Raw genomic sequence first — 25,080 nt, 5'->3', positions numbered from 1 at the left:
GGGGCACGGTCCCCAGTGCAGTTGCCCAGAGCCTGGGAAGCGATACCACGGCCACATGCAATTTTCACCTACAGGCTAGTGATGATGCAGACTTGGATGCTGAGAGCCACTTTTCTTCAAAGAGCTGAAGTGGGAAATTAATATGTCTGGGGCTGGATGAGAACAAAAGGGGGTTAACAGCATATAAGCCATTACCAGGAGGATGCTTCCATTTCCACAGTGAGCTTAAGGCTTACTTTCTAGTCACAACGGCTTTGGGTGTTATTATACTATTTTCTGGAGGCTTTAAACAGTCCTTCACTGATAAGAGGCTGAAACGTCTCCAGCCATTCCCTAAATCCCATCCGTAGGAATCACCCAATCGTAGCATCATCCTGGGAACAGCTATACCAGGAAGCAGTGTGGAACGGAGGCTTCCAGGCTCACGCACATGAGAGACAGAATGTGGAACCAACTGAAGTGTCCATCGTCAGGTGAACAGATAAATAAAATGTGGTCGCTACGTAGAAGAGAATATTATTCAGTCATAAAAAGGAGTGACATTCTGCTACTGCAAGTTAGAGCGTGAATGAACCTTGAAACATGTTAAGTGAGAGAAGCCAGACACAAAAGGTCAGATACTGTATCATTCCACTTGGATGAAATACCCAGAACAGATGAATTCATAAAGGTAGAAAGTGGAATAGAGGTTGCCAGGGGCTTGCGGGGAGGGAATGGGGAATTATTGCTTAATGGGTAGAGTTTCTGATCGGGGTGATGAAAAAGTTCTAGAAATGTAAGTGTGATGGTCATACAATACTTAAAAATGGTTAAAATGCTCCAGTACCTCATTAAAAATAAATAAGTAAATCTAATTACCTCCCTCCAAAAAACGAACAAACAAAAATAGTTAAAATATTGAATTTTATGTTGCACATATTTTACCACAATAATTTTTTAAAGGTTCACATAGGACTACCCCCCCCCCCAAATCCTCAGTGAGCGGGCTCTTTCTCACCTCGGCAACTTCTCCCAGTGTCAGTCTCAACGTTCCCTCCCCAGATAAGCTTCCCCTTGAAAAGGGGTAAAATTTTAAGCCATCCCAAACCTTCTAGCCATGGTTTCAGAAGGCCATTCCAGCTCGAGTGTGAGATCCTGCACTGGGTAGGAGTTCAAAGATTTTCTTCTGGTAAAAAAGATCATTCTGTGTTTCCAAAATCAACATTCCCCCAGCCCTGAGCCTTTTAGCACTTGATTTATTGGCGAAACCAGTATTAGTTTAAATGAAAGACAATCTGCAGAGCGATGTAACTCACGGAGCCTCGGTCCTCCCCCAGGGTGACCGAGCTGACAGGCTACGAGCCGCAGGACCTGATTGAGAAGACCCTCTACCATCACGTGCACGGCTGTGATGTGTTCCACCTCCGCTACGCGCACCACCTCCGTGAGTACTGCGCTCACCATGCTCACCTCGCTGGGAGCCGTGACAGCGGTGGGAGGGTGGGGGCGGCATCGAGGACAGAGTGGGGACAGTATCCCTCATTTGGTATAATAATTCTCTATTGTGTACACGGGACTCTTAGACATAAGCATGTCTCCATGCACCCCTTGATTTCAGCACGGCTACTCACGTTCAGTTCCCAAACATCCAGTGAAACTCTGGCAGTTGTGGGATGGTATGGAAGTTCTGCTTTTGGAACGTAAATTTCTCCATGACTTTGGACACCAGGTGTACCAGGCCCTAGTTTAAGTGATTAAATACATTGCCAACCCAGTGAGGGAGAGTTTCATGTTCATGATTCTCCTTTCACTGTGGAGGGTCCTGAGGTTCAGAGAGGTTAAGCCACTTGCCCATGGTCACACAGCAAAGAGGTGACATAGCCGGGAGCTGAATCCAAGCAACGATTGGCCTCCAACCACTGTCCATCATCTAGCTGGGAAGCTCAGGGAGACCACAGGTTTCTAGAATGGGAGAAGTCCACGCGGAAAGAGAAAACAAACAGTATTTCATTTGCACTGGAGGCAATTTGGGGAACATCTGGATGCGAGGGTCGGGGCTCTAGTCACTGAAATATTTAAAGAAGTAACACTTTTCTTCTAAAATCCAAATTGAGGCATCAGATAATTGGGATGGAGTAGAACACCTCATCCTCCCGCGGTCCAGTCCCGCCACTCCAATGGCCAGTCCAGGGGTGCTGGTTAATGGGGTGCAGAGGGCTAGGGGAGCCAGGCCTTCTGCAGTGCAGCCCAGAGGGCACGATCTCTGTTCTTGCTTTGTGTTGACAAAGAGGCATCAGAGGACAAGTTGCTGGTGTCGGTTGGGGGTCAACGGCGGGTCCAGGGCCTGCTCCATCCTTGGCCACGTCATATGCCTGGCCGTTCGGTGTCAACTGGGACCCAGTCAGCACCGAACGGCCAGGGTGTCGCCCTTCTCTCCTCCCAAGTCACTAAGGGCAGAGACCTGTGACGACCGGGACATTGGCTGGGCAGACGCTGTCGGCTTCTTCCTGCTCCTTGAAATTCACAACAGCGTGAAAAGGCTCCGCACATGGAGAGACGTGGAGTTATGAGCAGCCTTCTATTTCTTTCTTTAAAAATGGTCAAATCATGATCATCCCTGTCCTTCCCGTAGCCCGGCTTGGTAGGAAGCAGGTGCCTAGTGTCTGGACGAGTTCCGTAGGTCAGCGTCACTGATATGGGAGCTCAAAATTCTCCTTCTGCCTACGGGGTAGGAAGTGTCCATTACAGAATTAGATCTTCGGAGACTTGATCGGGCAGGTGGTAGTGGGAGCCGAGGGCAGTATGTGCTCTGGAGTGAGCAGAGCAACTGGGAGACGGAAGAGGCGTCTGCTGGAGGGCATGCACCATGGAACAGTCTAGAGGGAAGGACAGGCGGGAGGCAGGGGAGCAAATGGCAGGGTTCACACCTCCTCACCTCCCTGCTACTGTCTGTCAGGGTGTCAGAGGGGAAGCCCCAGCCCTGAGGGTCCCAGCCCCATCCCTGAGGCTGGAGCCTCACCAGCAGAGGGGTTGAAAGCAAACCCTTGACTTACATGAAGGAAGAGTCATTTTTCAAAGTGGGGCTGCGGCACAAGAAATGAGGCCACTAAGTGCGGAGAAAGGAAACTTACAGAATTAAAAGTCTTTGTTTTAAACACCATTTTTCATCTCTCGGACTGCCTGGCTAATAGAAGGGAGGAGGATTTTTTTCCCAAGGGAAATAAATTCCATTTGTAATTTGAAAATGAAGGCCACAGTGATGGCCAGTGGGAGGCTCCTGTGTCCCTGACACGAACCATGTGCTTTTCACGTATGGAATCTGAGGGCAGCTGGGCCCAGTGAGCCGGGTAAGGCTGGGAGGTTGGAGAGACTTGTGAGCAGGACCAGAGCCCAGGCCATTCAGCAATTCCCACCACCTGATGAGTCTTAAACTTGTCCTCCAGGAGCCTCCATCTTCCTGAGCACATCCAACTTAACGAGGGAGGCTATTGGAGAGGTCTCCTGCAGTTTACGTGATGAGTTCGCCCTGCTTCACATGGAGTGGAAATTTACAGACATTGCGATTATCCGAAGGGACCCAGAGAGGGAAGGGGCACATGGGCTTCCAAGGGACACTCAGAAAAGGCACAGTGTTTACAAATCAGAGGGAGCACAGCTTTCTCTGCCAAATGGGCTAGAATTGGTCAAAGAAAACAGAAAAAATTAGTATCAACAGTGATCACTGCTGTGCTGTGACTCCACCTTCACCGTGGCCCAGAAACCACCACAGGGACAGGAGGCACAGAGCACACGGCAGCCAGGCCAGGGGTAGGGCGGGCGTGGCCTCAGACCCTCCGTGCGCCCACCAGCTTTCCCTCAAGCCAGCCAGAAACAGCTGGGGCTCCGACCCACACACCAGGCAGGACTGGGTCTCCCAGAGCTCATGCCTTGGCTCCAGCCTTGGAACCACTTTCCAACGTCCCCTTAGGGCAGCTGAGACACTAACCTGAACATTACTTCCCCTCCAGCTGGAACTTTCTGCTCAAGAAAAGGAAGACAGTCAACAACCAGAGTGAGGGGATGGAGGCAGGTCTTCAGGGCGTGGAACCCAGGCGATTTTGAAACCTCTCTGTCGTGTGGTCCCTGGGGCCTCACTCTCCTTCTGGGGCACAGAACTGAGGGGTCAACTCCCAGCTTCTCATTCCTGACTTAGAAGGTCAGATGCATCACTTCAATATGTGACTTTTTGGTCCCGTCACCTGCTGCTTCGGTGGCTGACAGCAGGGCTCAGGGGCCTGGCCGACCTGCCCGCCCTCCAGGCTCTGCATGGATCCACAGAGCGGCCCCTGGTGACCTGGGACTCAAGTCCTTCACTCCGGCCACAGCGGGAGCTGCCCGGGAGCCACCCCTGCTGCTTCCCTTTGGCCCCCACCAACTGCCGCGGCTGGAGGTGGCCGGCGGCTCCAGCCACCCGCCCTCTGGGCCCCGCAGGCCTCCAAGGCCCCAGCAAGAGCCTCCTGCTCCTGTGAGACTTACACACGAGTCTGTCAGCCCAGGAGGAAAACCAACCACTGCCAACACCAGGATGGAAGGGAGGTCACTGTCTGATTTCCCCAGGCCATGCTTTCTCCACACCGGTGTCCACAACCCAGGCGCCGGGCGCCGGGTGACCTGCTGCACTGGAGGCCCACTTGGACGGAGGGAAGCGGTGGGTCAAGAGGACCATAGACGGCCAAATGGTTTCCACACGTTCTTCAAAATACTATCCTAACCAGGAGCAGAAGTCCGCAGGGTCCGAAGAAAGCACAGCCCCTAAAGAGAGGGAATTCAACACGGTCCAGGAAGTGAGAAGCAGCGTGGTCTCAGGGAGCAGAGGCCCCCGGAGGCAGCCCGGCAGCCTTCCCAGCCGGCACGCCAAGTCGGGCCCTGCCAGGGCTCTCCCCAGAACCTTCTGTAAGGAAAGGTGCACACGGGATCCTCTAGGGAATGTCTCTGACCCCCCAGCCCGGCTCACTGCTTCACAGCACGTGGTGGCTCGTTGCCTCGCGGTGGCTGAGGGAAGGCCTGCTGAGTGTGGGCCCAGCACAGTAGGACAGTCACACGGCCCCAGGGGAACGGGCCCTCCAGCTGGGGCCTGCCACCCTGTCTCCCTGTTTTCTTTGTGAAGCTTTTGGGAGACTCCTGTGCTGGCAGAGTGGGGCTTGACTTGTGGGTCCTAGGGATGCACAGAGAGCCAGCCTGGTGCTCAGGTCGGACAGGGGAAATTTGAAGATGTGTGTCAAGGGACACTGGGCAGATTTCTTGTGGACACTGTGTTTTGGAAGATCCACGATGTCTGCATGGCTGTTCATCCAAAGGAGTGGAGGGTTCCACCTAGTTCTCTAGGTGGGCCCCGGTCCAGAGTAGGCCAAACCCAAATCCCAAAGAGAATGTGTCCAACTATCAAAACATTTCAATGTCACAGAAGGGTTTCAAAGCCTGAATATGTCTGCAAATTTCAAGCAATAACTGATGCAGACCCATGGAAAACACACTCTAGACATACAGGAGTCACAAACTCAAATGCTTACAGGGCCATGAATATATGCGTGGGTGATGATGGGGCTGTAGGGAGTGGTGGAGCTTGTGGCTCACTGGAGAACACGTGACCATCCAAAGGCATTCTGAGTAAGAGCAACACCATGCCACTGACAGAGGACATCGGTGGATGTGTGTCGTCCATGGGATGTCAGCCTTCATCCACTCTATAGCACAGCTGTGGAACAGGGACAAAGGTCTCAAAATAGAAGATACGCTTGAAAGAAGTTTCCACTGTGAGGAGTTTTGCTGGACGTTACAGGGAGCCTGGCATCACTGCTGGCCTCGCTTGCCTCTGGGCTGGAAATGGACAATGGAGTTTAATTCATATGCAGATCCTTTTGGATGCTGCCCTCTGAGCAGAGTCTGGAGGTAGAAGCAGCTTTGTCTTGCAGACGAAGGTATGGGAGCTTGCACGCATTAAAGGGAACCCATGAGCAGTGAAATAGGAAATACTCTAGAAAGCGCTGTACTATCTACACATCGCCCTGCTCCCCAGAAGCAGTTTTGGACATTTTTAGCCGTGACCGGATGGGTCGCGCTGAGCGCATCTTCTGTGGTCAGCATCACCTCGCAGACGTCGCACAGCGTAGCCCTGTGGAAGTTCTTCCCCAAGAAAGCGCTTCTCTCTTCCCTGGGTTTTCTAGATCTTCTTACCAACCAAACTGCTTCTGGCAGCAGGTGTAGAGCAGCGGTGTGTGTGGGGCACCTCACTCCCCAAAGGACCACGTGGCTTGTCTTCAGTCTCACCACCAACACGCTCTCTGAGGCCCCTCCTGGCAGAGGAGACAAGAGCCAGGAGGAGTACAGGGATCACACTGGCCATTTGTCCCCTTGGGGGGTGGTTTAGGTTCCTGTTGGGGCCGTAACCAAATACCACCAGCTAGGGGTCTTGGAACAACAGAAATGCAGCCACGTGGATGGACTCGGAGGGCACTGTGCTAAGTGAAGTAAGTCAGACAGAGAGAGACAAATACCAGATGTTGCCACTTATATGTGGAATCTTAAAAAAAGACACAAATGAACTTATTTACAACACATAGACTCACAGACATAGAAAATAAATTTATGTTTAGCAGGGGAGGCTGGGAGGGTGGAGGGATAAATTGGGAGTTTGGAATTAGCAGATACACACTACTATATACAAAATAGAGAAATGACAAGGTCCTCCCGTATAGCACAGGGAACTACATTCAGTATCTTGTAGTAACAGATAATGAAAAAGGATCTGAAAACAACAACAGAAATGTGCTGTCTTATAGCCGGTCGCCGGGCGGAAGGCCCGCATCAAGGTGTGGGCGGGCCAGGCTCCAACGGCGCATCTGGGGCCGCCGGCATTCCTTGGCTTGTGGCTGCAAACTCCAGCCTCCGAGTCCATCTCTCTCCATGTTTCTGTGTCTTCTCCTTTTCTGTCTCTTACAGGGATATGTGTCATTAAATTCAGTGCCCACCCTAATCCAGAATGATTGCACCTTGAGATCCTTAACTTAGTTACATCTACAAAGACCCTTTTCCCAAAGACTGTCACACTCACAGGTTTCTAGGGGTTAGAACTTAGAACATGTCTTTTGAGGGGACACCTTTCAACCCACAATAAGCATTTTTAGGTGTCCTTTTCAGCTCTTAAAATTCAAAACAGAAATGGGAATTACACTTGAGGCCAGTTTACTTTCCTTCCAGCGGCTGGCTCGTTGACATGGCTATGCCTCCAGGAAAAATTCTGGGACCAGGAGGAATTCTGGAGGAATTAGGAAGGCCACCGTTTTTCTGGATAGTAATTCTGTGGAACTAGAAGTTCCATCCCATAGTGGCCTTGGAAAACCGTGCCCAGGAGCTCTCCTCTGGCGTGGAGGCCCCTGCTGTTGGAGACACTGGGGCGCAGAGGGAGGTGCAGGGGGCAGGGCCTTTGCCCCCAGCAGCTCACGGTTCAGGGGACATGTCCTCCCTGCCGCTGCCCGCCACCACCATAAGCAGGGCCTTGCTTCACAGCACTCTAGCCTGGGATCATTTCAGGCAGCTAATCAAGTTCGACAGACTGGACAGGGAGCTGGAGCAAACCAAGAATGTTGTGACTAAGTGTCTAGGATTTCAATTTGGATTGATATGTTGATTGTCGCCGTGGGTCACAGAGAAGAAGAAAAAAAAGTCTGTGTCTGTTTTTGGTCTCTGTATCTAAGCCTCATTCATCATAGCAGAATCAGGAAAGGTCGGAGATAATAAAATCTCCACAGCTTCTGCTGTTTGAACGCTAAGACAAAACACTCGGGATAAACTGGCTTCGCTGTATCCGGCTTGAGATAATAATGGAGAGGGTTCAGGAATATTGTGATTTCCAGGGGTTTTTTTGGGGGGTGGTGTGGAGAATTAGGTTTATTTATTTTTTGATGGAGGTGCTGCAGATTGAACCCAGCACCTCGTGCATGCTGAGCGCACACTCTACCACTGAGCTACACCCTCCCCCTGGGAACACGGTGAGAAATAAGGGGAAGTGTAAGTACAAAAGAAGAAAAAGGAAAACACTACCGTCATGTTCCCGGGGGACTTACAGACACTGCAAGGAGTAGATTAGCCAGCATTGCCTGTTGTCACCTCATTATTTTTGAGATAAAATTCACGCATATAATACGTAATATAACACAATATAAAATTCATCATTACTATCAGTTTCATCTAATCCCAGAAGACTGTCTTCATCCCAAGTAGAAGCCTGGTGTCCATTAGCCGTCACACCCAGCCCCCCTCACCCTCCAGCCCCAGGCAAGCATGAATCTGCTTTCTGTCACAAGGGATGTGCCTGTTCTGGACACTTTACATCAGTGGAATCATGCGATATTCATTCCTTTTAAAATGTCTGCGGAGTTGAGGGATGGTATCTAACTTGGAGATAAACAAATGAGTTAAACATTTGTTTATGATGGGCATTTATTCTTTGGTGAATTGTTTATTCTTGTCTTTTGCCCACATTACTTTTAGGTCGTCGTGTTTTTATTAATCTAGATGTACTCTTTATATATTAAGGCTACTAATTCCTCAGCGAGCACATTTGCAGCCATTTTTCTTCTGCACGGGAGCATTTTGCTATAGGTGTTAAAGTGGATGATGAAGAGACACCCTCAAAGTGAGAAGAAGCCACAAAAGGCAGTGGAGAGCCCAGGAGGGTTTGGGCGGAGGGCAAGGGAGCTCTGGCTGGTACTACAAGATGAAGGCAGAGTTTCCCCATCTGTGAGCTTCCCAGGGTTTCCTTCAGTGTCAGCTGGTTGCCAACACAGACCAGCCCCTTTGGCCATCTCCCCAAACCCCTGGGAAGGCTGCTAGTTAGGTCTTTGGGGCCAGCCCTGCCTTGAGAAGCAGGAGTGTCCTGCCAGTGACCTGGGCAGGCATGGGCGCCTTTTTAGGCTTGCGCTGGCCTCCCCCTCCCAGGGGAAGGTTAGCTCTGGCTTTCTTCTCTCCACTGCCCACCTGAAGCTTCTGGTCCTTTTCTCCCTCCAGGCCTCCTCCGTCCCAGCTCCCCTGAAGGCCCTAAAGGGGGGGTCGGTGTGGCTTAGGTGCCTCTGGAGGCTTTGGAAGCAGGCTGCCCAGCCGTCCGGAGTTTGCACCCCTGCATGGAAGACAGGCCCACAGTCCCGGTTCTCAGAAGTGTCCATCAAATGTTCACAGCGTCTTCCACGTGAACAAAATAGGAAACACATGGGCCGGGGAAAGCTAGGGTTACTGGGGAGAGATAGAAATGGCCACAGAGTAACAACGGGCTTCACTGTGGAGACGCACGCGTTCTGGGGAACAGCAAACGGTGGCAACAATCTGACACTTAGCTGAAGGCACTTAACTTACTGTTTTGTTGAAATAACTGCATCACTCCTCCCGCCCCTTGAGCAGAGGTTCGGGGATTAGAACACATCGGTGGTGTTTTGTAAACTCAAAAGCAAAACCAGTTCTATCACTCTGCCAGGTGCCAGTGTTGTGTGGGGACTGATTGCTTCTCCCAGGGAAAGCGGTGACTATAATTAAATGAGAGTTCCTCACAGGGGAGGGGAGAGCCGACTCCGTGGACCCCAGGGAACTGTAGGCAAAACTCTTGCCTGTGTGCGTGTGGCGTGCGGACAGGCCCGCAGCTTCCTGCGGAGAAGCCCCGCCCTTCGTCAGGTTCTCCAAGGTGGAGGAAGGTCCACCAGGGTCAAGGTCATCAGCAGGGGGCAGCCTCCCCCCAGCAGGGCCTGCTAACTGTCCCTTGGGATTCATGTCACCTTGTGCTTGCAGTGCTGGTGAAGGGCCAGGTCACCACCAAGTACTACCGGCTGCTGTCCAAGCTGGGCGGCTGGGTGTGGGTGCAGAGCTACGCCACCGTCGTGCACAACAGCCGCTCGTCCCGGCCCCACTGCATCGTGAGTGTCAATTATGTCCTCACGTAAGTCAGACGTATTTGTTTCTCTCCTTGCTCTCTTCTTCTCCCCGTCCCTCGTCAGATTGCTCCCATGAACACCATCTCTCTCTCTCTCTCTCGCTCTCTCGCTCTCTCTTTCTGGAACTGTTCATTTGTCTCCTGTTTTGTTTTATTGAACATGCTGGTTGTTTGGGAGGGTCCAACCTGCTTGTACACGCAGCTTTGAGGGCCAGGTGTTAGGCAGCGTTGGGGACACAGCCAGGAGTGTCCCGCCCCCGGTGTGGCTTAGGATGGGACCACACAGCCCAGGTGAGGGGTGAGGGCGGGCGGGGGACGCCCCCCCACCTTGAACAGGATGGAGAGGGATGCACATCCCGGACCAAGATTACAAACTGACACTCTCTGTGCCCACAAAATTTGGGTCATCCTGCGTGCTCCTGCCGTTTGAGGAAGAAGCTACCTCCCAGCTTTTCCCTTGTCTTCCTATATAGCCTGTTGTAAATGGTGGTGAGTACTGAGTGCCTTTAAAACCCCAGAAGGTCAAGTTCAGTCCTAAATACTTTTAAGACCATTAGAAGCAGCAGGACAGAGGTCTACCTCGGGTCATATATTACTCTCCTCCCACCATGGCTGTTGTATGTTAAATCACTTTGCACCCAGCTCTGGCCCTGGACTTGGGACCCTTGCAGATCCCCCAAGCCCCACCCTGAACAGGACCCTCGCGTGCGTTCTGTTGCAGTGAGGATTCAGGCTCCCTCTTCTTTCATAGAATGATGGACAGGTTCCTGGGGAAGTGGGTGACAGGGGAGGGGTTTTGTTTGTATTTTGGTTTTTTTAGGGATAGAGTGATTTTAGCAAAGCTGCAGGGGACCCTTAACGAGTCTTCCTCGGCACACAGGTGTGGGCTGAGGCTGGGACTTTGGGTAACGCCCCCTCTCCCATGAATTTGACCTGCCCAGTTGGCTCTTTAGGGCAGAAATGAGTCCCTGATGTGGAAGTGGACAAGGCCGGAAGCCAGGCTCCTGGACCCTCAAGGCTCCCCACTCACACCTCCCCGGGGCTAAACGGAAAAGCGGCTGGGCCACAGACACTCAGTGATCAGTGGTGTTTCTGCCTTTTCCTTTTTGCCCTGACACCCTTCCTACTGGCGTATTGCGTCCCCAGGAAATATGTTTGGGGCCTTGTGGGATGGGAGAGCTACACTGTGCTCCCTCGACTCCTGCCAAATGACACTCACCTCGCTCAGCATTGGCCGGGTCTTCGAGCCTGGGGCTGCGGTGTGGCTTTTATAACGAGGGTGAGCCGTCCCTCAAAGTCCATCCACGTTGACCTCAGTGAAATGACACAGTGGAGCTTTGCCAACGAGCTCGCCCAGGGGATGGTCCCAGGGAAGCCATCCTTCCTCGCAGCCCGCGAACATGACCTGTCCCCTCCTTGCTCCTCAGGGATATTGAATACAAGGAACTGCAGTTGTCCCTGGACCAGGTGTCCACGTCCAAGTCCCAGGACTCCTGGAGGACCGCCTTGTCTACCTCACAAGAAACTAGGAAATTAGCTAAACCCAAAAATACGAAGATGAAGACAAAGCTGAGAACAAACCCTTACCCTCCACAGGTAACTCACACCACCTGCAGGGGTTGGGGCACCTGGGCACCTTAAGGAACGTCAGGCCTCTGACTGCACAGCGGGGGTTGGAGGGTCTCCCTGCCCAGAAGGTTTCCTGTGGAGCGATGCAAAGTCCCTCTGGGATGTCTTGGCCTGAGGAAGGCAAGCAAAGCTAACATCCAGGTGGACAAGTCAGGTCTAGGAAACAGAGGATTCAGTTGGGAAGGCTGATCAGCTGCTGGAATCCACGTAAACGTGGCTCAGCACAGTGATGCCTTGTGTTTCTCTAGCATTTTGTTTTTAAGGGAAACTTTCCCTCTCTTTTTAAGAGTCGTTTGCAAGCTCTCAGAAACAGCAAGTGGGTATCTGGTGCGTTGTCACTCGGGGCGAGGAGATCTCTTTCCACCCAGGGGGTGGGTCCCTGGGGTGCCATCTGCCGGGCACCTGTCCCCAGTGGGACCTTGAGGCAGAGGCCAGGGTGGGTCCAGCCCTGGGATGGGGCGGGCACTACAGCATCGGAAGGCAGTTTGCTGCCGGCCCCTCTGTGGGCCCTTCATCCGTCTTCTCTGCTCTGCAGCAATACAGCTCGTTCCAAATGGACAAACTGGAATGCGGCCAGCTCGGAAGCTGGAGAGCCAGCCCCCCCGCCAGCGCCCCAGCGCCCCCAGAACAGCAGCTCCATTCAGAAGGCAGCGACCTCCTGTATGCCCCATCCTACAGCCTGCCCTTCTCCTACCATTACGGACCCTTCCCTCTGGACTCTCACGTCTTCAGCAGCAAAAAGCCAATGCTGCCAGCCAAGTTTGGGCAGCCCCAAGGATCCCCGTGCGAGGTGGCACGCTTTCTGCTGAGCACACTGCCAGCCGGCGGCGAGTGCCAGTGGCACTATGCCAACCCCCTAGTGCCGAGCAGCCCGTCTCCAGCTAAGAGCCTTTCCGAGCCGCCGGTGAACACGGCTCGGCACGGCCTGGTGCCAAACTACGAAGGTGGGTCCTGTTTGCATGAGGGGAGGGGGCAGGGCTGGGACCAGCGGCGGTGGTGGTCCTGGGTGGCAGATGGAAAAAGAATCCTCCCACTTGGGGCCGCGGCTTTCCCTTTTCTCTGCTGCTGAGTGGGAACTGCGATGCTTTCCTGCTCTCACTGCAAGCGCTTCCCGGGAGTGAAAAAAGCTGGGTGACTGAGTCGGGTGGGCCTTGTGGGCACCAGGGACAGCGGAGAAGGCAGAGGGAACCAGGTGTTCGGCCACCCACCATAAAAATCCTGGTCCTGTTTGCTCCCCCCAAGGGAGTCAGAATGATTTTCCTATGTACTGAGAACCCCCAGCTGTCGTTATTTTATAAGATTACTTTCTACTCCACCCAGAGATGAATATGGGACACTACTGGTTTTCTTCCCACACCTGTTTTCAAAGTGTGGAAAACAGTGGTGGAAAATCACAGGCTGAGGGACAGAACTGCCACTCACCCTCCCAGGGCAAATAACACCCCCCAGGACTCAGTTTTTTCATCTGTAAAACAGGATTATAAGCCATGTCAGTTGCCTACAGCAGGGCTTGGCACGCAGACAGGAATGGCCTTCCATCCAGCTTCTCCCGGTGGCAGGCAAGCAGAGGTCCTCCGTGGAGGTGCCAGCGACTGCCCCAGGCCCGGACAGATTCCTGTTTGCTCAATGGGACAACCCCCAGGCAGAGGGTAGACGGTGGGAGTTGTGGGTCGGCTGTAAGAGGTGTGTTCCTGTTTTATCCAGGAACTGTCGCTCAGAATGTAGACCAGGTTTGTGCAAATGTCCTGCAGGGACCACTAAATGCCGGGTGAATGTTACAAGCCCCAGAAAAGAGTCACCTGCTTAAAGAGGAGAGCCCCTTGGAGTCCCCATCCCCCACCTAACTTTCTCTCTTTGGAGGCGGGTGGGGCTCTGCTGCTCCCTGAGATGCCTTGCTGATCTCTTGCTCTGTGCTGTGACTGCCTTTACAAGGCTTTGACATACACTTTGTCTTCAAATATGACAAGAGGGCTAGATCCCAGGAGAAATCTAACCTGGAGATTACCAGGACATGTTTTTCAAAAGTAGCAGTTTAAAAAAGAACATACCAGCCACCAGGGAGAACATACTAGCAACCAGGGCCGTGCAGTCCTGCCTTCTGGCCGCAGCCAGCCCCGGGAGCCACCGATTTCTCAGATTTGGATCCCCAATACCCATCAGTGCATTGGGTCCCTCGAATAACCAAGGAAGGGATTTCTCGCACAGCCAAGGAAAGAAAAACAAAGCAAAGGGTTTTGGTAACAGCTGAAAATATTACCTACTTGAGATTGACCTGAAAGAATTATTTTTCTTTGTGTGTGGAAGTTGACCAATGAGATAACACAGTATTTGATTTTTTTAAATTGCTGTTTTGAAAGTGAAAGAGGTTAATAACCACTTCATTTGTCAGACGCTTGGTAAAAAAAATGGACCAAAGGTGCTAATTGGGGGCAATTTGTGATCGACTTCCTAGCCTTTTTGATATTAAAGGAAGACAAAGGATGGCTTAAGGTTAAAAAGAGGCGGGGGCTGGGGGGGACTAATTGATTGCAGACATCTAATTAGTGAGGGTGGTTATTACTTTAATTATGACAGTACTAAAGGGAGCAGGGTGATTACCACTCTGCCCTCCTCATAGAGGGATAAGCAAAAAAGATCAGGGCAGACTGGGACCACCTAACACGAGGGCCATGGAAGCCTCTACACTGTCCAATATGGTGGCCACCAGCCCCGAGGGGCCAGTGCGATGAGATGTGCCCGGAGCATCTGCACTGCAGTTCGAAGACAGAAACAAGGAATACACTACCTCCATGCTTTTTATATTGATTCCTATTGAAATGCTATTTCAGCTATGTTGCATTAAATTAAGTATCTTACTAACATTTACTCCACCTGTTTCTCTTCACTCTTTCCTGCGGCTGCTAGAACATTTCATCTTGCATCTTGCGATTGGACAGCGCGGGTCCGGGAAAAAGGCGGGGAAGGGGCGAGGGCGGCTGCGGGGGTCGAGCGCGCGGGCGGCGCGGGTGGTGGGCGGCCCAGGGGTGGTGGCGGCCCCCAGCCCCCTCGGGTGGGTGATGCTTTGGGCAGGTCCCCTTCCTCCCCCTAGCTGGCGTCTAACGTGTCGCCTGTCCCCGCAGCGCCCGCCGCCGCCGCCGCCGCCGCCGCCGCCGCGCGCAGGTTCGGCGAGGACACCGCGCCGCCGCCGCCGCCGAGCTTCCCGAGCTGCGGCCACTACCGCGAGGAGCCGGCGCTGGGCCCGGCCAAGGTCGCCCGCCAGGCCACCCGGGACGGGGCGCGCCTGGCGCTGGCCCGCGCGGCTCCCGAGTGCTGCGCGCCACCGGCCCCCGAGCCCCCGGGCGCGCCGGCGCAGCTGCCCTTCGTGCTGCTCAACTACCACCGCGTGCTGGCCCGGCGCGGGCCGCTGGGGGGCGCTGCGCCCGCCGCCTCGGCCCTCGCCTGCGGCCCCGGCGCCCCCGAGGCGGCGGCCGGCGCGCTGCGGCCCCGGCCCCCAGGCCCCGCCGCCGCCTCGCCGCCGGGCGCGCCCCTGCCGCACTACCTGGGCGCCTCGGTCATCATCACCAACGGCAGGTGACCCGCCCGGGCCGGACCGCGGGGTCCTGGGCCGACCCCGCCTCGCGCAGGGCTGCCTGCGGGGAGAAGCCATAGGCCAGCCTCTTCGGCTCCCACTTCGCCAAGTCCAGCCGAGTCAGGAGGGGCGAGCTGTATATGCACGATTTAAATTAATTTATACAGAGACAACTATTTTAATAGAACTCTGCCGCCGACTTTAGATTTGTACCGTAGATGCCATAAACGCCGGTGTAGAGGACGGAGACACGGCGATGCTGGGGAGACGTGACCGCCCGACCTTCGTTCTCCGAGAGCCAGGTTTTCCGAAAGGGGTAGCTGAGCGTCCCCGACGTCCCACGTGTGGCCTCCACTACTCTGTCTTTGGGGGGACTTGGTTTCCTGGCGCCCCTTGCCTTGTCCCCGATGCTCGGTAACAGTCCCTCCGGGGGATTGAAGGAGCCCTCCGCTTTAAGGAGGAGAACCCGCGCTGATACAGCCAGCTATGCCGGCGGGTGGCCGGCCGGGAGACGGGAAGCCTCCGGTACTCAGAGCCCGTTTGGATTCTTCAGTCAAGGCTGAATGTGATGATTGAAGCCCCGTGAATTTTGGACAACTCCGCTGTCTTTAAAAGTCATTCATAAGTCTCATTAAAAGTCGTTTTTATTTAACCCTTTCTTTAATACGAAAATCAACAAGCCGAGACCAAGGGGGTGGACGTGGGTGTGCTCCACAAGGCACGAGCTCTTACTGCCTCCTAACCCCTGTGAACTCTTGATACCACCAAGAATAGCACCTTCAGAATATATGGAACAGGCATTAAATGCAAAAATCTATATAGCCAGATATTTTATGAGAATGACATGTGGATGATTGAGATGCCCAATGGATTGGCTGCCCCACCGAGTTTGATGACAAGGCAGAATCTCTTCTGGCCCACACCTGCAATTCCCTAGGCTCGTGTTTGCTACAAGTAGTGCTAATAAAGTTAGTTAAATTGCATGTGCAATATGGAAAATTGTCAATGGACTGTGCCTCGTGGAAGAAAACATGCTAAAGGGATGTAATGAAAATGATGTATACATTGTCTTCAGCATTTTCTGCATTTTATACAGGGCAAGAAAACTCCCTATGAACATGTCATGTGTGTAACAGGTAAACAAATCTTTTTATAAAGCACCAGCAGTGTTTTTAAAATAAACTTCCATTAATTTCCATTTTATTTTTATACTTTGCTTCAAGATTTCACCATTTAAAAATCCTACAATGGCTCTGAAGTGGATCAGTGTATTGAACCAGCCACCATCTTTCAATCTGCTGCACACTGAACACTCCATCATTTTCTGCTTTTTCAAAGACGGTTTACTTTTAGGAAACTATACCCACCTTTCTGAGTGGAAAGGTTTTTCATAAATGTCTTTTAAGTGTCTGTTCTAGAATCAAAGTTCACCTATATCAGCTGTTCTCAAAATGTGAAATGATCTGTTGCCAAGCCAGTATCACTATGAGGACCTGCCTCGTCCCCTAACACGGTGTAAGTTTGCCTTACCTTACAATTTGCAAATTTAGGAACGTGTGTCTTGCAGTAAAGAGGCAGAGTCGTAAGAATTGAATGCATACACGTCTACGCTGCACTTAGCCATACATCATGAGCAGCTTTTTGGGAGTGTGTGCACACAGAAACTAAGCCTGGGGTATTATTTTTATGCTGACAAGACCCGTAACTAAACCATGATTCCTGGACGGTGCAGGTTTGATGAACAAGAGGATATCCCCTGACATTTTCCAATAAAGTACCATAAAAGCTTTTGTGTTGACCTTGTTATTAGCCATTGGTTTGGGGGGGGGGGTGCTGTACACAGTAAATACAAAGCATGAAGGCTTTCAGAGCAGTTTAAGATCAAAGGTTACTGTTAGGAAAGAAGACAGTTATAGATTTATAAATGATAACACAAATAGGCTTAACCATGAGTGTGTATGTACTTCAAAAATAAAATGTGTACCAAGGAAAAACGTCCTTGCCTGAACAAACATCAGTCTTCATAGCCTAGAACATGGAGGAAGATTCCTATACAAGCTGGCTTCCGGGTGGCCAGCAGCTCCGTGCAAAGTTAACAGCGCAGTTACTATGGCAACCTAATATTGTTACCTCCACCTTTCAGTCTGCACGTTTAAGCTGGGGATCTCGTTTCTTTCTTGACTTCTGTGAGGCTCTGTCCGAGGAAGAGGAAGCATTTTAATATATATGCCTTTCTTTCACACACACACACACACAAAAAATTGTAGTGAGTCCTAACATGTTGACAAAAATGCCAGATCAAATGGATTTGAGAAATAAGCCCAGTTTAAGATTGGCTTGGCCCTCCCTCCACTGGGCCTCCCAGGGAAAGGAATTCCTTTATGTTCACAGACGCCCTTTCTAGAAAAGCCATTCCATTCATACCTTTGTAGAGAAGTGAACAGGGTGTGAAGGGCTGCTCTGAGCAAATCGGCTGCCTCACCCCCACCCCTTTGGTCCTTTTAAGTCCTATGGGCCATGCCTTCCTGCCTTGGATCCTGCGGGTGGGAGAGGCTTACTCTTGTCAGTGGATCCTGTATAAAGTCTACCCAAAGTGTAGCTGCTTGTAACCGTAAGACAGTTAAGGTAGACTGTGGGGGCTGCTACAGATAAAATGGAATAAAAGGAGCATTTTCAAATAAATGCCATAAAATTGCAGTAGCTTAAAATTGTAGTGAATCGTAGCCTTTGGGTTATCTAAGATGCATTATTCAAGCTCTCCCTAAACTTAAGTATGAAATATAAAGTAAAAATCTTGGGGAAACACTGTCAAGACAAAAGTCAAGCAGTTTTCACAAAAGAGTAAGAATAATTTGACAAGAACAGTATCTGTTCTATTAAATTTGTTGTTACATTCAATTTATTTCCAAATTTTAAAATTTACATTATTATATTAATTTCTCACCTCAGTTGATTTTTGTTTTAAACTTTGGAGTTTTGCTAACTTCCATTCTTTGGAGTAATAAGATCTCTCTTTTGTATGACACATAATACATCTGTCAAAAATCCATCAAAAAAAAAGCTTAGTACTTAGAAATAAATAATATTCCTTACTATGTAAAACTATTTATTTTTAAAATGTTTAAATATGAATAAAAAAATACTGTAACCAAAAGTAGTTGCTTATTTTTACAAATAAAAGGTGGTAAAAAAATAACAGTGAATCCAAACTATATAGAAAGTCTTAAACTTTATTTTGGTAGACTTGCTTTTTATAGGCGTAGGTTTAAAGTCATTACTTTTCAGAGATGATACTTTGAAAAGCTAAAAATGCAAAGGTTTAACACTCTTTTATTTCAAATATGCATAGTAATTACCCAGGAATAACAATTCTCCATTCTTTGCCAGTGAAGAGCAAACACATCTACAGAATGGGAGCCTAAAACGTCTCCCTTATGCATACTGCAACTGCTGGGTGAGGCTGGCTTCTCTCCCGGTTCCAGGACCCTAGGGTGAGGGGTGACCACATAGTGCTCCCGTGTGTGTGCGGGGTTGGGGGTGAGGGTGGGAGGCTGCATGCAATCTCAGTCTGGGCCTGTGCTCCCACATCCGGCAGGCAGCGTGCCACAGCAGCAAACCCCACCAGACACAAATCCTTCTGACTTTGCTCCTACACTGTAAGTGCTGCTAGGATGACCAGTATGACCAGTGCTGGGAGGGTGGGGGGGGGCACTGGAAGCCCAGCTATTGCTGTGTCCTATTTTAGGGGGCACTTCTCAAGAGTTCCCCTGAAATTTGTGACCAGCCCAGAGGGGAAGGTGTCTTGCCTTTTAACTTAACCTGATGGTTGCTCAGTGCACAGCCTCTGAACTGGGGCACAATACAAATATCCCAAAAGCACACACCAATCCTGAGTGTAGGTGCTGTGTTGTAAAGATTAAGAAGAAAATGCAACGTTTCCATTAAGACTTTAAAGCTCTTTGAGATCATAGATTGCCAGGTTCATTAACACCCCAAATTGATGAGTGCAGTGTAGCAAGTAGATACGTTTCCCTAATGCTAAAAATACAAGTAAAATGCCTTTATTCAGCTGTTCTATACGAAGCAGAATTTCCAAAGTCTTTGGTTCATTTGAGGCAAAATCAGGTTTATGAAAAATGCAGCATCTGCTCCAAGTCTACTTTGTCTCCCTGAAGACAACTGGGTGTGGGCACAAGTAAGAACAGTCTTAAAAACACAGAGGCAAAGCGATACGCCCGGAGCATCTCCATCTGCTTTGACATGGCCACACTTCATTAGTTTTAATTTACCAAAAGGAAATTAAATGATAACATTTCCCCCCCCCCAAAGCAGGCTGTCTAGAATAGGACTTCAGCTTAAAACAAATCAGAGCATGTTTTTCATTAAATAACCCCCCAAAGAAATTCAAAAAGTAATGACGGCCGCTCTGAGAGATGACTTGCCCTATATTACAAAGTTTAAGAAATGAAACTTGCAGCATTAGCCTGAGATCTTTCTTCCGGATGATATTTTGCAGATGCCCTCTCCAGGGTGAGTCCATTTCGCAATTTTGGGGTGATACAGACTTTTATTTAAACTTACATTTAGACGTGGGCATTTAGGAGAGCGTGGTTGTTTTTTTAAGAAGAATAATTCTAATTGAAGCCTTATTTGCAAAAATTGCTTCTGAAGTTCTTTTAAAGTTACATTTCCAAAACACACATATTGGGTTGGTGTACTTAACTAAACATGTTATTTTTTTCCTTCCTATGGGGCTGCCTGTGCCTGGCTAAAGGTAGACAGATTTTTATACTGAAAACCACACGTTTCTGGAGTTAGCCTGACTTGGGAAAGCTGGACAGAGGGTGCTGGTGTGCACTAAGGGGATTCTGTTCAAAGCTGAGAGCCTCATCAAGTTTTCTTTCCACTAATTTCATTTGGGATTGGCATGAAGAGAGACAAGAGGACAAAAATTGGCCTTTTTAGGCTGAAAAGCTACATGTACGATTCTCAAGTTCAACAGAGAAAGGAGTTTCATGGAGAAAGCATGGACTACATCTGGAAGCAGCACATGTATATCAAAAGGCTTCCTTTCTTTTGTTCTTCCACAGAGACTCTTAGGGCATCAGATTTTGAACATCTTCTTTTAAAGCTTCACACACACACACAAACACACACATCTGTCCTCTTAACCGATGGTATTCAGTATCAATAACATTTTCTTTTTTGGCAATATAAGAAAAAGGGGGCAAAAAAAAATGACTTACAAATAAAAATGCCATGTACTTCTATGTTCTGTGCCCTGCACAGGCCTGCAGGAATGCTCTGCATTTCAAAGCGAGCCTGAAGCTGGCTTAAAAGCTCCAAATCCTCTTTTGCGTGCAGTATGAGAGCCAGACGTCATCTCCAGCTGTTAGAGCCAAATCATCCCCTGTCACATCCAAGCAAGTGCCTAATCAACGCTTTAAGGATCTTGAACTTGATCCCATCACTTCAGAATACCCAGTAAACTTAAACCTTACGAAAGGCAAGCTCATTAATTAATGTCAAGGTAATGAACTGATTTCTTCTGCAAGGTCCTTGCATCCGCCTCAACTCGGTGCATCTCTGGAGCCACTCAGACTCTGTTGTTGGGCCACAAGCCACCGCGCTGAGAACAGCTCTTAGAGGTCAACCTGCTCTTTTCTTCATTAACATAAAATAAAATGATGACTAAGTGCCAATCTGTGCTCCTGTTGGAAAATGCCTCCCTAGATGCTCGTAAACAGTGTTATCATACCTCAAACTCTGGCCCGAAAACTTTTTTTTTTTTTTAATTTGTTTTTCACAGTTTAGGGGTAAAGATCTCCACTACTGGGAAAACATTTGAATTATCCCATTGCCATTGCTGTTTCCATGTAAAAACTTTTTGGTGGGGGGGGGGGGCAATTAACATACATCCAAGTCCAAGAGGGGAGAACTATGTCACACCTATGGCAGGGCTTTTCCCTAAACTAAACCTTCACTTGTCAACCCTCCACCCAAACATCTTCAAACACCAAATAAAATGGCGACAGAACAAAATTAAAGAATTAACCGATTAATCAGAGGGAGAGAAAAATCGCCTGCAACTCTGCATTAGTTTTCCAGATCCACGGGCTAGGAAAGGTGGCAGAAATCAAACGGGAATGTTTCTGTGGTGGTTCTGCACACGTGTCAGCCCCAGCCCGTCTCAGCAGTGGCCTGGGGAGGCCCCAGGCCTTGGCGCAGGCGCGGGGACTACTGCTGTTTGGGGACGATGAGGTTTCTCAGCATGTCGAAGGAGTTGCCATCAGGATGCACAGTCATCACCTTGCCATTTTCCTGGTGAACCAGAAGGAACCCGGAATCATCGAGGCCGACTATCCACACCTTTGGTCCCTCTGGGCTTCCCAGACTGACTTGCTGAGCACTGAAAATGAGGAACAGACCCCGTCACCGGGAAATGGAGTAACATTGGCTTGAGACAATTAGGTAAGTAATTATCCACTATGCGAAGGGATGTGGGGCGGTGGGGGAGGGGGCTGGGCCAGATAAAGTTAAAATGCATCTGAGTCTGAGCTCTGACTTTCAGGGTCCCGCCTGAATTGTTATGATAGCTACAAGAATAACCAGGGCGATGCAAAGTCCAACAGGGAGTTAGTTGTAACTGCTTCTCTCATAAGCAATGGCACTCCGAATTCTGATCCCCTGGGATGACGATATTTGCCCTACTTCCTCACCCTCTAGCACTCAGGGGAGGGGGGGAAACAAAGCAAAACAACGCTGTGCAACCCTCTAGGATTTTTGGCTGAGACTGGCCTCTTTTTGGCAGAGTTAAAAGAAAACTTTTATCAAGTTGAGTAGCATCAATTATAAACTAAACTCAACCTAATTCTACTTCTTTTAAATATTTTCCAAATGCATCTATTGCCTTATATCCTCGTTAAAAGATGTAAAAGTATAGAGTCTGTACCTCTCCAATTTTTATTTTGAAAAATTTCAAACCTATAGCAAAGTTGAGAAATAGTACAATGAATCTCATATTCCCCCTTCACTTATAAATCACACCAAGTGATAACATTTTCCATATTTGCTCTCTTTACACACGTACACAGTTTGTTTGTTTTTGGCTGATATTTAAAAATAAGCTGCAGGCATCATGACACTGTGTACTTAAATACTTCAGCATGTTATCTCTAAAGAATAAGAACAATCTCCTACAAAACCAGAATATCATCATCACCCTCAAGAAATCTGACCTTGATACAATAACATCATTTAATATATAGACCGTGTTCAGAAGTCCCATTAATATCCTTTGTGACTATTTCCTTCCTTCCAGGGCCCGATTATGAATCACATGTTGCACTAAGCTGTCATGCCTCTTTACTCTTCTTCAGTCTCAGAAAATCTCTCACCTTCTCTTTGTCTTTAAGACACTGACATTGAGGAGCAGAGGCTGGCTGGTACACTTCTCAAACTGAGAATCCCCGGGAGCCTTTGTTAAAACACGGAAGCGGGGCCCCAGCCTCAGAGTCTCTGATTTAGAAAGTCCAGGATGGGAGCTGTTAATTTGCATTTCTAACAAGTTCCCAGGCCAGGCTGCTGCTGCCCCCCTGGGGATCTCACTTGGAAAACGATTGTTATCTAGAATGTTCCACAATCTAGACTTGCCTGTTTCCTCACAATTAGATTCAGCTTCAACATGCCAGGGAGGAAAATCTCCAGTGATGTTGTGTTTTCCCAGCGCACCCCACCTGGAGGCACGGGATGCCAGTTCGTCCCTGTTGCTGGGCGATGCTAACTTGCTCAAGGTGGCATCTACCAGGTTTATCCGTCAGTAAAATAAAAAGTAATTATCTAGACCAGTGCTTAACTTCTCATTTTAAGGTATTAAACTACTGACTTAAAAAAGGAATTGTAAAAGGACGAAGACAAGCCAGCACTGACCTGTGGACCCAGTATTTATAATACAGAGGCAGAATGCCATTGGGCCCTTCGTCCTGAAACGTGTCCATCAGTTTCTCCAGCACGGTCACAGTTCTGGCGATCAGATAATCAGCTCTGAGGGGCTTCAGTCCTGCCCTGTGTTGCTTATTGTATTCTGTGATGAGATCGTTGATGCATATGGTAGGGTTACTATTAGTCACGTTAAATCCACAGCCTGGACGAAAACAAACAATTGAAAACATGAGCAGCTCAACCTACTGAAGGCATGGCACATTTCTCTCAAACACCTGGACAGAGTTACAGCTTTCACTGTGTTGACTTCCTGCTTCCTTGTCCTCACACCAAGCTTCTCTTCTCTGGCCACCTAGAGAGTGACTTAGGTCTTTGAGCCCATCTTCCTTTTTCACCCTTCCTTTATTATCCTTGTTTCCCAGGACCATCCCACCCTGAGAGCAAATAAGCTGGGAAAAAAGCAAGCCATGATTGATTCAATTAAGCAGAAGCTACGAATGGGATAAAATAGAGTTGCTTCTAAAACGATTCCTCAGGTGGTCTAGCCAAGCACTGTAGCTCTGCGCTGAGCATGATATAAAAGAAAATCTCTTGTTTCTTTTTTCTACTTGAACAACAGAACACATGCTTGAAAATAAAGCATTTTATTCAGGTCTTAAGGAGTAAACTCTGGATTCAGAGATTTCAGACCTTGGCCATGGCATAAACCTAAAACACATCTCTTAATACTTGATCCTTGGAAGTCTTTGGTGCTAGGGTTACGCCGCTGGCAAAGGGCCAGCTCATGTTCAGTGGCTCTTTTACAGGCCCCTCAACCACGGCTTCGGAAGAGCGAGTTACCAGCTTATCTCAGCTGTTACTGAACACCACCATCCTCTGCAGGAGAGGTTAGTCTTCAGAAAAGCTGAACCTTAGTTTTCAGCACGGCCCTGAATCAAACTCAAAGAGGTCTTCAATAAGAAATGAAATACTTCAAGAACAAGGAGGTAAGACTGTTGTTTCCCCAGGGCCTCTGAGAAAAAAGTCCCCAAATACTCACCTCAGGTAGAACAGTGACATTTACAGTAACAGTATTTTTTGGTAAGTGTTCTGAGCCATTTTCAGTGTGAAGGGAAAGACTGATTGACCTCAGATTATTATTATTTTTAAAAAATATACTGGTTACTGTATTTTAATAATACAAAACAATGTAAGTTACATCTGAGAAAAAAACAAGTAACCATAGAGCAGGGGCAGACTCTGCACTTGTTCGTTCGTTCTTCCATCCAACATACACAGTGGCTGTACAAAGCATTCAGTTAGGTGTGTGCAGTGCTGAAAAATCTCCCGTATACTCAGAAAATCCAAAGTCCTGGGGGAAATAGCGACACGGACGACTGTCAGCTTCCACTGTGTCTTCCCAGGGGCCAGATAGCAGCCCTGCTGGTGACTCTGAATCTTTCCCCAAAGATGCTCCTTGTCTCCTGACCACCTCCCATGGCCTTAAGACTTTAATAAAAGCTATGGCTTCTCCCCCACAGGGAAATGTTTCGTCTCTCCCACATTGATAGGAGTCCTTGGTTCCCTGAAGCCATCGTTGGGCCTCCTTGATATCTGTGGGCCCTCCTTATGAATCTCCGCATCCAGCCCAGTTCCTCACTTACAGGAGGGAAACAGAGCTTTGAGGGTATGAAGTAGCTTGCCCAGAATAATACTGCCTATTGATAGCAGGGCTGGAGACATAAGCCTTGTATCCTTTGGCTGGCACTTCCAACACGCAATCACATGTTTTCTGTCCATTACAGATTTTCGAACACCAATCAAGCTCCCGCGGGCAACAGGGAGAAGCTGATGCTTGGGTGACCAGGGACCTAAGAACGTCTGAAACTGCTTCTGGATCCATCTCCTTGCCTGATAAGGATGTGCTGGGGGTGAAACGGGGATTCTTTACTCCCCTTTCACCAGCCTGGAGCGTCTTCTGAAGGTCAGAAAGGAGGCAACTTTTCCATGGCCTGGGAAGGTCAGATTA

At 49.4% G+C, this 25,080-nt stretch overlaps 2 protein-coding genes across 4 annotated transcripts in view; one reads left to right on the top strand and one right to left on the bottom strand.

Moving 5' to 3' along the window:
- Positions 1-16,921, top strand: part of SIM2 (SIM bHLH transcription factor 2) — a 45,503-nt gene extending 28,582 nt beyond the window's left edge. For both annotated transcript variants that reach the window (XM_074357050.1, XM_074357015.1), the window contains 5 exons: positions 1,317-1,423; positions 9,793-9,940; positions 11,362-11,530; positions 12,099-12,507; positions 14,683-16,921. In XM_074357050.1, coding sequence (XP_074213151.1) covers positions 1,317-1,423; positions 9,793-9,940; positions 11,362-11,530; positions 12,099-12,507; positions 14,683-15,137 — 1,288 coding nt within the window. In that variant the 3' untranslated portion in view covers positions 15,138-16,921. The remainder of the gene's footprint in view (positions 1-1,316; positions 1,424-9,792; positions 9,941-11,361; positions 11,531-12,098; positions 12,508-14,682) is intronic.
- Positions 16,922-18,341: 1,420 nt separating this feature from the next.
- Positions 18,342-25,080, bottom strand: part of HLCS (holocarboxylase synthetase) — a 173,396-nt gene continuing 166,657 nt past the window's right edge. The window contains exons 10-11 of one of the 2 annotated variants that reach the window (XM_074356845.1): positions 23,061-23,274; positions 18,342-21,540 (exon numbers count right to left, since the gene is read on the bottom strand). In XM_074356845.1, coding sequence (XP_074212946.1) covers positions 21,369-21,540; positions 23,061-23,274 — 386 coding nt within the window. In that variant the 3' untranslated portion in view covers positions 18,342-21,368. Of the gene's footprint in view, positions 21,541-23,060; positions 23,275-23,700; positions 24,424-25,080 lie in introns of those variants that run through there. The other variant, XM_074356869.1, reaches the window with a different exon arrangement.

Source organism: Camelus bactrianus, chromosome 1 (assembly GCF_048773025.1).
Source record: "Camelus bactrianus isolate YW-2024 breed Bactrian camel chromosome 1, ASM4877302v1, whole genome shotgun sequence".
Taxonomy (NCBI): Eukaryota; Metazoa; Chordata; class Mammalia; order Artiodactyla; family Camelidae; genus Camelus; species Camelus bactrianus.
The sequence above is the reverse complement of the archived record's forward strand: the minus strand, read 5'-3'. Positions and strand labels throughout refer to the sequence as shown.